General features: G+C 39.1%; 1 protein-coding gene across 1 annotated transcript in view; it reads right to left on the bottom strand.

Annotated features, from left to right (window-relative positions):
- SLC4A7 (solute carrier family 4 member 7) overlaps nucleotides 1-12145 on the bottom strand; it is a 1497737-nt gene that overhangs the window by 278221 nt on the left and 1207371 nt on the right. Inside the window, exon 17 of the mRNA XM_044064760.1 lies at nucleotides 8729-8890. Coding sequence (XP_043920695.1) covers nucleotides 8729-8890 — 162 coding nt within the window. The remainder of the gene's footprint in view (nucleotides 1-8728; nucleotides 8891-12145) is intronic.

Below are 12145 nucleotides of genomic sequence, written 5' to 3'. Positions count from 1 at the left end.
TCTAGAATCCACCCCTTTCTGAAAAGCCATAGATGAAGCCAAGGCCCTTGTAGACTGGGCCTTACCCTGCTTGGAATTGTTTTGTTATGGTGAGTATGGTAAAAGTTAATAGCCTTAGACAGACATTTGGAAATAGTCAGTTTTGCTATAGATTGTCCCTTCTTACCTTCATAACAAATGAACAATTCCTCCGAAGTTCTGAAAGATTTACTTCTGTCAAAATATGTCTCTAGACATCCAAGGTATGCAGTATCATTTCTCCCTCGTTTTTAGGTTCAGGAAAGAAAATGGTGGGATGAATAGTTTGGCTTAAAAGTAAACTCAGATGCCACTTTAGGCATAAAAGGAGGATTAGTTCTCAAAGAAACCCTGTCCCTATGGAAAAAAGATTGGGTTGATTCACCATAAGAGCTTGCAACTCAGATACCCTTCTTACAGAGGCTAGAGCAATCAGTAAAACTGTTTTCCATGTTAAGACCATCAAGTCAGCCAGGTTAGCTGGTTCAAGTGGAGCAAGTGTCAACTTCTCTACCACAAAATTAAGATCCCAAGGAGGGTCCCCCAGTTTTCCTGGAGGCCTTTTATGCAAAACCCACTTCAAAAATATTCTGACATAAGACTGCAATGAAAGAGTATCATCAATGGACAGACATGCTAAAATGGCCTACAAATGAACCTTGATGGGGGAATAAGATAGGCCATAGGATAGCAATGCTCACAAACCTTGTAAAACCAGAGAACAATTAGCCCTGAAAGGGTGCTGGTTATGTTGCTGGCACCAACTAGATTTTTTTCCATTTGTTAATATGATTTTTCTAGTAGCAATCTTTCTTGTCCTCATTAGTACCTGCTGCACATCCTCAGTAAACAGGGGCCTAAAAGGAATTAAGACCCTATCATCCAGGCAGTCAAATGAAGCTGGTTGATATCAGGATGCATTAAACACCTCTGTTCTTGTGGGAGTAGATACAGTCTGTGAGGAGGCTTGTGGTAAGTGACCCTGGCCATTTCCAAGCGAAGAGAGAACCATGACTGCCTGGGCCAGAAGGTAGTTACCACAATGATCTTAGGGGATTCCTTCTGAATCTTTGGAAGTGTCCTGGACATTAGTGGAAATGGTGGAAACGCATACAGGAACATTCCTGTCCAAGGAAAAAAAAAGGCATCTGACTTTGAGGCCTTCTTGCTTAGAGACCTGGAAAATACTTTTGCCAGTTAATTGTTCAGAGAGGAGGCAAAGAGGTATACTTGAGGAAATCCCTACAGATGGATCAAATCTTGGAAGACACCCCTGATCTAGTTTACATTCGTAAGGGTCTGCCTTGGTCCTGCTCATCTTGTCTGCCTCATAATTTTGCTCTGAAAGAATAAAAGATGCCTGTAGACTGAGGCTGTGCTGTAAAGCTATATCCCAAGGTAACAGCTAGTCTGCAAAGGGGGCACAACATGGCTTCCACCTTGCCTGTTAAAGTATCGCAAGACCGTGATTGACTGTAACCACTTAAAGAGGTCTCGGGGACTAAGGATGGTTCGGAGAGTTGAGTGCCTTGATCACGGCAGGTATCTTTTTGATATTTATGTGCTTACATTTATCTTTGATGTCCACAGCCCCAGCACCTTTCTCTCTCCTGAAACTGCTCCCAAAGCAAAGTCTGAGGAGTCTGCAGTGACAGACTGATTTGCAACACGGAGCGAGAAGGGGGAGATCTAAATATCTGTTGTCTCCACCAAATGACCTCTCTTCTGACAAACCCCAGCACTGGGATACAGATAGTGTGTTGGTGCTGGATTCAAAGACATTTCAGACACCACTATATCTTCTCATGTGGTGTCCTGACAGAAATATCACGAGAATCATAGATGCCATGAAACCTAAAATCCTGACGTATTCCCTCCCAGTGACCAAAGTCTGAGTGGTAAATCTTAGAAACAGACCTGGACATAGATCTATTTTTCCTGTGGAAGAAAAGCTCTTTGAACTGAGGTGAGTAGTTGACATCCTAGGAACACCACCCTGTGTGAGAGAGCCAAGAAAGACTTGAATGTTCTCTTAGAATCCCTACTTGTATAAGAGATCTGTTACCCAAGGGAGTGATTCCTGACACTTTGAAAAAGACTCTGCAAAGATAAGCAAGTTGTCTAAATATGGAAAAATGTGGATACCTAGTAGCCTGCAATGAGCTCTAACTGGATCTAAAGAGTTTGTGAACACTCTTGGTGCAGTGGATAGTCCAAAGGGTAAAGCAGGGACCTGATACTGTGACCCAGAAACACAAAACCTCAAACTTGAAGTCTGGATGAACAGGAATGTGATAAGCATCTTTTCAGTCTAATATTACCACACCTGATGTTCATAAGGGTCATGTGCATATATCCCATGTGCCTCTGATATAAGAGGTTTGAGAAGTCACTCAGTGGAAGTTCTAGCTTGACTGGAGTTTTCATTTAGTTTTTACTGACTGTTTTTTTCTGTGTGGCCTTCTCACTCTGTTTTAGTTTGTTAGTCGGAATATTTTGCAGTCACCCTAATGGTAAAGGACATCAGCTGGGTATAACAGCCCTGTGTTTCTTATGCACAGTCAAACACTCTGCTTGTGCTGTGCTGTCATAAGGCTGAAATATGCATATCCACAGCTAGTGGGGGTTGGCCTTATTGGCCTGAAATTGTCCATTCAAACAACTTAAAAAAGTCATGCGCATTCAGAATCGCCATACAGCTGAAACAGCTGATGTTCATAAGGGTAATTTGCATATATTCCATGTACTTCTGATACAAGAGGTTTGAGAGGTCACTCAGTGGAAGTTCTAGTTGGCTGGAATTTTCATTTAGTTTTTACTGATTGGCTTTTCTGTGTGACCTTCTCATTCTTTGTTTTAGTCTAATATTGGAATATATTAGCATACTGGCTATGCTCTTGCAACTCCACCTCTAATATCACCCACCCCATCCACCCACTAGCCTTCTTCCCACCCCACTAACTACCTTGATTATAGCAAGCTCGGATGCTCATAAGCCTAACTACTTATTATACAGCAGGAACTTCTTATTGTAAAAATTGTTAATGTCTGTTACGTACTTCGCAGATGATAAAGATTCTAGTTGTCTACTGATGTATTATGTTCTTCATCTGTAACTATGTTTGTAATTGTTAATTGCTATGTTGATCAAATTGTTAATTCCTATGTAAATCCAATGTAACTACTGTCTGTATATTTTAACTGTGGAGTTTTTCTCCCCGGGCCTCTGCTGAAAATGGACCTATGTCCAGTCGGACACTCCCGGTCAACAAATGTAAATAAATAAATAAATATTACTAGGAAACTTGAAAGAGGAAGAACAGGTTATGATGTGACATCATTTTGAATATGGACATTATCACAAACCAGGAAAGATCCACAACTGGTCCCCAAGCATTTTCTTTCTGGCACTAAGAACATCCTTGTATGAAAACCCGTCCCAACCTAGAAAGAACCTGTTCTATCACTCCTTGGAACAGTATGTGATTAAAATAAGACAACCTGTTCTGGAGGATGAGGAATGATCCCCTGGAAAGGATGGATTTCCTCCAAATGCCTTCTGTAGCCTTGATGAAAGATCTTCACAACCCATTTGTCTGAAACCACACAGAAAAACAGAGGCTCAGAAGTTTTGGAAGAAAGAAGGGGCCAGGGTGGGAGGAGGTCACAACATCTCTGGAATAGGCAAATCAGACTTATTGGACTGTCCTTAGTTTGGGGAGGTTCAAGAATTCTTTTTGGAACCCTCTTGCCATTTTTTCTTAAACATTTGTATAACTATTTTGTTGAGACTATTTATTGTGCTTTTTGCCAAAACTGGATGAGGAAATAGAAAATCCCTTTGAAAATTTGGAAAAGGACTGAAAAATCTTACATTCCATGATCAGCTTTGCCCCTTTCATCACACTTTTTGATCACCTTTGCAACAGAGGGGCTAAACACTAAATCTCTGTCGAAGGATGGATTTAAAATCTCATTTTTATCATCTGGGAGGTTATGAGAATGCAGCCATGCAAACCTCCTCAGGACAGTATCAGTGGCCAAAGCACTGGAAGAAGTATTAACAGAGTCATTTACACTCTGTAAACAATGAGTACCAACCAGAGCAACAGAAGAAACTTAAGTTAATTTAAGCAAGTTTTTCCTCACAAGAAAAAGCTGCAGATAAAACATTCCTCATGTTTCACAACTTGTCAGGACAAATATGACAAATCAAAGTTCTGTAAATCAATGTTTTCCTAAACTTATCAATAAATGTCTGATCCTTATCAGAAAGAGTGTTACTGGAATGGACTAGGTGCTTAGCAGCAGTGGGATCAACTAGAGTTATAGATGCTGGGTTAGGTTTAGGAATAGTGTATAAAAATTTAAAACACTGAGGACCTTTATACATTCTGCCTGCCTTTTTAGGGACAGCTGTCTGACTATCAGTACAACTTGCAGGCAGTAATACACACATCCTCTAAAGCAAACATTAACAGGAGCAATGGTTGTAGGATCTGGCCAATCATTCTGTAACAACTCATTATTTTCTGAGGGGCTGAGAACTGAAAACACATTCTATCAATAGTCTCAAAGAAAAGACTCCACCAACAGGGAGAATCAGAAACTGAGTTCTCCTTCAAGTCTGAATCAGAAATCTGAGGAAAAAAAAACACTGTATCCATCCCTGTATCTTCCTGTTCAGATTTAGAATCTTGAATCGCTTGAAGAAAAGTGGTATCCCTCTTTCTTTTACTAGAAACTACTTTAAAAGAAAAATCAAAAGCCCGAATTAAACCCTAAGCAAGTCCCAGTAAACTACTCATATCCGAAGAAATCTGAGCAAGAGTAGATACATGCTTGGTTTTCTCTTTTTGTTTCTGACAGGAAAAATAGGGCCAGCCATATTACTAATGACACCAGGTGCCTCCCCAAGGTTGGGTATAGCATTCTGACACAATATGGAAACCTTCATTGTTCCCTCTCCCAAGACCAACAAGAGTGGCACTCACTTGTCCACTGAGGGAACCCCAACAGTCGCAGAGGATGTGGCTAACACCTGGTCCACAGTGACTGTAGGTGCTACACCAGCAGGAACCGGGGTAAAAGATGAGTGATATGAGGTATAACAAATGGCCACAGAAGTCACCCACCTATGGCTGAAGTAAATTGCTAGCTTGCTGTGGTGGCAAAGGCTGTTTGCATAATTTTTTTCATTCTGTGGCTGGAAGACAGACTGTGGGACTGGTAGTCTGTTCCATGGTCAAGTCGAAAAAGGCACATCTTTCCCAGGGAAGACAAGCAGACAATGCTGGTAAACACGACCAGTCTGCAAAAGTTTTTTTTTTTTTTTTTTTTTTACAGAAAAATACAGTAAAAAAAGCACTTTCAAGATCTATGTCAGCCCCACAATTGCTGAGTGTTGCTGCAGTACTAACTAGAGGAAGGACTCCCAGAGTTCACAACAAATGGGAGGTGGTGGCTTTAGTTTAAAAAAAAAAAGGTTGCAGCAGACCCTAGAAGGTGGCTGTGGCAAACTAGGTCCTCTTCCTGATGGCAATGTTTAGCCTGCAGGTTCAGAAAAAAAATAGACTGAAGACCAGGTGGATGCATCCTGGACGGCTGCGTACTCATCTCTCTATGGAAGCATTAGGCATGTCCTATCTTTCTCCATACTATATGAATAACAAAAAAGAGATGTAATGAACCAACCACTTAGAAACTGTCCATTTACAAACTGGTTTTCCCAAGTCTCTCTCTTAGTTGCAAAGGATACTTAAAGTTCATAAGAAGTTCTGTTTTTAATTTTGTCTAAATGATATCCAAGTTGCCTATGCATATCCAATGAGTGGAGAATTCTCTCCTGTTTGAGTTTTCCCTGAATCAAATTATACAGCTGTCTGCCTTTTTCACTAACATCCCAGTCTCCACTTTGGGCACAAAGAAGGAAGGATTTCTCCCTTAGGCCAGCCCTGTCCTTACGGAAAAGTAAAAGTGGCTTTTTGCTCATTAACACTTCCAGCTTAGATACTCTTCAAGCTGATATGGGGGGAAGCAGCTAAAAGTTTATGTCTCAATGGGGAGGAATTTCTTTCCTAGGTGGTCTCAAGACTACACCTCCCTCACTAAATTTTCTGACAGGCTGTTATTAAGCTAAAGAGGAGGTCTATAGCATGCCGGCTAAGACTGCTGGGAGTTGTTCCCTCACCAAGGCAAATACCTGCCCTGTACTAAACAGCTCAGATAGGTACTCCAGAACTGAGTCCAAGAAAGGGTCTTGATTCTTCTTCTGGCATCAGACAGTGAATCACTTTCACTTGGCCAGGTATAACTTCCTGGTAAGCTGGTTTCACAGCCACCTTAACACTATTCAGCATGTCCTTTGTAAGCAGTTGCTTGAAGGGAAAAAGTGTACATCATCAAAGCAGTAAGCTCTGTACTCTTCAGTTTGGGGTGTATCGGGGTTCTCTATCTTGGGATGGCAGGTCTAGTAGCAAAGACATTTGGGGGAGGTTTCACCCTGGACATCTACATCAAAATGGAGAACCACAACTGCATGGACCAAAATGGCTGATTTACCGAAGAATTTCTGAGGAAAGGAGAGGAGGGTAAGGACAGCCCATGTTGCCAGGCTCTCCCCAAAGTAAGGGTCTTAAACAGGTAGAAAGAGATGACAGGATGAAAACTAACTGTTCTTAACTCCTCAACATTTTCCTTAAGAGCAAGGTCCCATATGCATGACTTAAGCTCCCTCCAGGCAACCATCTGCTTAATATTTAAAACTCCAACTGTAAGCCCTGGTAAGGATGACCTTGTGTCTGTTCCCCTTCCCATCAATCAGGACTAGCAGACCCTGATGAGCCTGGGGAGGGAGCTTTAGGAGGGAGACCTTGACCTTAACTAGCATAACTCCTGAATGGTTGACTCAAAAGGCCATTCACCCAGTGCAGGCTGGTCAACCTCAAGCTTTGGTCAATCATTTGGACAATGTGCAGTGGCAGTACCCTGGGATGCACCTTGTAAGGTGGCAGATGAGGCACACCTTCCCTGGGCCCTTTTCATCTGTCGATGTTGAAGACTAACTCAGGCACAAGTCCTCATCAGTCAGGCTTAGGACCCACAAGGCTTCTCTGATGCTGGTGAGCAGCAGAACTGAATCTCTGGCACCTATGACAGTACCTGACATTACGTTCCTCTCTGAGACAACATAGGTAATGTTGATGCAGGTTTTGACTCTTAATAAACCTATACCTAGGCAGGAACTTTAACCATGAAAGCCACAATTGTGATCCAGCTGTATATGCTTCAAAAATAGCTAGCAGGCACTATGATTAGACATTCATATGTAATTAAAATGTGATGTTACAGCATATATCTACATGAAGCATAAGTACCATTATGTTCAGGGCCTTCCAAAGTTATCAAACAGAAACTGTTGGAAAGAATGAACCTAAACAAAGAATTCATCAAGGAGTGTTCTTAATGTTAGAGTTCATCATATTTGGAGGAGTTTTCAAATAAGTCTATAGTTATACTTCAGTGGTTACTAAGAGTTTACAAAAGGTTATTATTTTTATCAATTATGTAAGCAATGTGGATTGGAATCCTAGTTAAGAAAATATGAAGTATGCAAAACTACTCCTTGAAAACACAGAGAACAACAACAGAATCTACCTGAATAATAGTGGATACTGGTATGAAAAATTAAACAACCAATTCATGAAAAAATGTAATTATGTTATTAAGGAACAGTTAAATAAGCAAAAGCACAGCAATGCTCGACTTAAGAATAACTGGAAAGCTGGCCCATTGGTACACAAGTTTTTGGGTTACTGGGGAGGAGCTGGCTAGAAAGAAAGAAGCATCACCATCTTACTTTCCTTGGATGGGGTGTCAAGAGCTGAAGTGTCCCTTAGCCTCTGCTAATTCCTGTCAATAAAAAAGGACAGCAACCAAGTGACTAGGAAAAGTAGCTGCTGAACACCAATCCATGGTCTGCACTGACTGCAGTGCATAGTGATGTTTGTGAACAAAGCCTGCCCTGGGAGTGCTAGAGATATAAAAATATCAGAATTACATTTATGTATAAACAATATAAGAATTACATTTATTATGTATTTGATTACAATGGGTTTTTGCCTTTGCCACTCATCAAACAAAAAATACAACTACCTTGGGGACTTAGGTGAGTGCAAGTGGAAACAAATGGATCAGTATCAGCTGGATACATGTAAGACTAATGCAGCAATGGTGATTAGAAAAGTATTAAATTTTAACAGAACACCGAATCATTTTATAAAGGTGGTAATATAGCTGAACGGAGATAATTACGATATCAGAGTTCTTCTTAAAGCAAAGATAAAGCTTGTCTACAGAAAATAACCTTACTTCCACTTTTCTGCTAGAAACATGACAAAGCACTGAGTTCACCAGCAAATTAAACATATAGACAGTTAAAAACATGAGAACAGAAAACAAAATGATCAAATTACAGGCATTTTGAATTTTTTTATTTCTTATAAAGTTTCTTTTTTTAGAATTATAGTGTAAACAAAACAGTAGTACATATGCAATGGAGAATGTATAACTTTTCACATCTCATTTGTAAATTTACAGATACAAGATATAAAAATGTGTTTCTAATGTAACTATCAGTCACAAATATGTACCTTCTAAATGTTATACTGAGCTTAAGTATAAAAATGCAAAAAAGAAAAAGACATATTACCTTTGTAGGAAAATACCGCCTTGTTTTAAACTGCTTGAGAAAGCCTGAAAGGAAGAATGTCGTAAAGAATAAAATCACAGACCAAAAATAAACATCAGGAATATAAGGGCCATGTTCTGCACAAGCAGGTCCAACAAACTCCCCGTGGTATTCTTTACATTGCTAAAAAAAAAGACGAAAGAATACAAATTTTCACTGTTCAGCTAAAAACAAACAATGCTTAAAGATGGCCGTCTGCAAAAGCAAATAACCAAATCTGGCATCAACATGACTTACTTTTGTATTTGGAATATATATAACGCAGTTCAGCTACTACAACTATTTCCAAAATAACAAATACATTATTAATGCATCAGTTGAACTATGGGAGGATTCCCTAATAATGGGTACTCGATTAGCCATTTCCTAGTCACTAATCACAATTCTGCATCTTTCTGAGCAAAATCTTATATTTCAAGATGTTTGCACACCTACACTGAAACATGCTATGACATAACATGGTGGATGCATAAGCATATGCACACTTAAATCCCTGTCTGCCCCGAAGAGACAGTGTGCACCTTTCTGTAAAATAAAAAAAAAATGTAGATTCAACACTATGTCATTAAATAAGTTATATCAGAATAGTTCAGCTGTGTGAGAGTATACTTCTGTTAATGGTAGCACTTGAATGAAGAGTCACTAACATTAAGTCATAACTTCTGGGTCTTCTTTCACAGCCAGAAACTTTGACACACTATTGTTGTACCCACTAAGACCAACACTTATCTCATACAATTGTTCAGTGGAACCCTGGTTGGTGTATGAGGCTCACATGGATAGTTAGGGATACCAGAAACTTTCTTTAGTTCTTCAAACTTCCCTTGGCCCTCAAAGGGACTTGATAATGTGAAAATCCACAATCCCATGTACAATGAAACATCACTTAACCAGAAAAAGCAAATGTGGCAAATGTGGACCACTGTAATAAAACAATACAGTAAAACTATACGCACACTTCCTAGTCGGACCAAGGGAAAATAAGCTTTACTGTACTGTGACATTTACTTGAATTCTGATACTAATAAAGTAAACATATATATGTTGGCACTACCTTCTTTTGGAAAGTAACTATAAAGTAAATGGTAAAATCTGGGTAGATTTTCAAGACGTATTTGAATATTCATGGGAGATGGGGTGTTAGAAGCTCTCCTGCAGCAGAACCATGGCAAAACCTGTCCTTCCTCTAAACTCTGTTTCCAGTTTGTAATGGTATGTGAAAGTACAGACTGCAGTTCACACGGCAGATTCTGAAACAACTTGAGAAAAAAAAAACATTTCTGAAACATGTTGATAAACCTGCTTTCCTAATGGAATATGCTCTGAGTAAGCATCACAAGCATTCATGATATCTATCATAGCAAAAGGCAATGCACTGGGTAAACCATTTAAGCAGACTGATCAGTAAACCTTTATTCTTCTTCTTGAATGAAATAAAACTGAATTCTGCAGCTCCTCTACAATATCTTGGTTACCTGTGTATACCCAGCAAATGCCTTTCTTTATTAAGGCAATTTAAGTGAAATACCAGCAACTTTATAACCTGATTGAGAGAGACTGATGACATTACATGAAATTAGAAAGAAAGAAAGAGAATGATTTGTCTTCAGTGACACAATTTCACTATGACACAACAGGTAAGGTGGTTTGCACCTGAAAGTTGTTTACCCTGAGATCTGATTGAGTCAGCACCAACCAAAAGATGGGTGTGTTCTATGAACAGTATTTTTATATCCACTGTATGCACTTTTCCAAAGGAAGACATGATTAACTTCCCAATATAAAGTTCAGAAGATAAAGTCTTGAGTGAAGAATTCCCTTTAGAAAGACCTTAAGAGAGAGAGAGAGATGTTGCTAAAAGAGGGAAGAAAAGTAAACAAGCAAGGACTGTAAAATCATGAACTTTAATTGAAAAAGCCAAGATTAATAAAGTCAAAATTGAAATAATAAATAGGTTTTATACAGGACAATGCACAGGACTGAGAACATGACATGCTGTTACACAGATTAACCTCCAGCTTGTAGGTTGGACTACCTTGTATTAGGTCTTCTGGCTTCCTTTAGCAAGAATCATACTTAAGGGGAAAATGTAACTGCTATTAGAAGTTGAAAGTCTATCCTACAGACTAAAAGACAGTTTTAAGACTGGATGTAATCCCTTGCCCTGTCTTGTTGATGAGTCATTAAAGAGCTACAAAGAAAAAAGGCCCATGGGAAAAAGTGATCAGAATGATTAAAAGTTCATGGTTACAGACAAGAGGGAAATATTAGAACTGGTTTGATATCAGTTTATTTTGCTATGAGTAGCATTTCCTGAATCACAGGAAACTGATGGAGTAAGGCATAGCTCTCTTGCTATTTAGTCCCAGTATCTTGGTTACTATTCCAGCTTTCTCCAGTAAATTCCAGCCCCATCTTTCCTATTCTCTGTACCCCTACTTGCAACCATCCCTACTTGCAAAATTTCCTTTCTCCATCCCAGTGTTGGATTAGTTCTCAGAATACTTTCTGCAACTTTATGAATATAGTACTCTGTATGGTTGTTGTTATCGTCAAGGATCAGCATCCAAAATTCCACTCTCTCCTTATTTCCTGAACTCTCCCCTCCTCCATCCTCTGCTTCATCATCATTCCTTTCTACTTTGAATTATAACCTTCTGCTTGTGTTATGTATACGAGTCTTGGCTGTGTGGTTCTAAAATAACCTTTCAACTCAGGTAATCCTAAACCACCTTGTTCCATTTGAAGATCAGATTATCTCACATAACACTTGCCCTCTTCCACTCCTACATAAATTCCTTCAACTCTTCATTAACTGTCCACAAATTCTAAATTTCTTATAATTTCAGGTTTATCAGATTTTTCTCTTCTTTTTAACATCTCTCAATCTCTCCACACAGTGTGACTATTTTTATTTTTTATGCTTAGAACTCTTGTCCTTTTCAGAAGGCTTTTCTAAACTTTAAATGCGATTTAATCAAATATGATCAATATATATATATATTTTTAATTATTCAGTCTAGTTGCCTTATTAAGCTTTTTAGAAAAAACACAGGATTCAATTTTATATTCAGTTCCTAAACAAATCAAGCACTGAATATGACCATGTTCACGTACAATCTGCCTACTAAAAGCACATTTGCTGATCAGTTTAAGGCAGAAAATGTAACCTTACTTCAGACAAAGTCAAGATGATTATGTTGTTCTACATTTCCATGTTTTCATTTAAAAAAACGGTATCTGATAACACACTAACAGAAAAGCTCTGTCATGGCACTGCAGGATCAGGGGAACTAAGATAGCAAGAAGTGAAGAAAGTACTTGGAAATACTGATGTCCTCCAAGAACACCCCTTAAGATTTGGCTCCTTCAAAAGAT

Source organism: Protopterus annectens, chromosome 3.part0 (assembly GCF_019279795.1).
Source record: "Protopterus annectens isolate FY-2018-M chromosome 3.part0, PAN1.0, whole genome shotgun sequence".
NCBI classification, from domain to species: Eukaryota; Metazoa; Chordata; order Ceratodontiformes; family Protopteridae; genus Protopterus; species Protopterus annectens.
The sequence above is the reverse complement of the archived record's forward strand: the minus strand, read 5'-3'. Positions and strand labels throughout refer to the sequence as shown.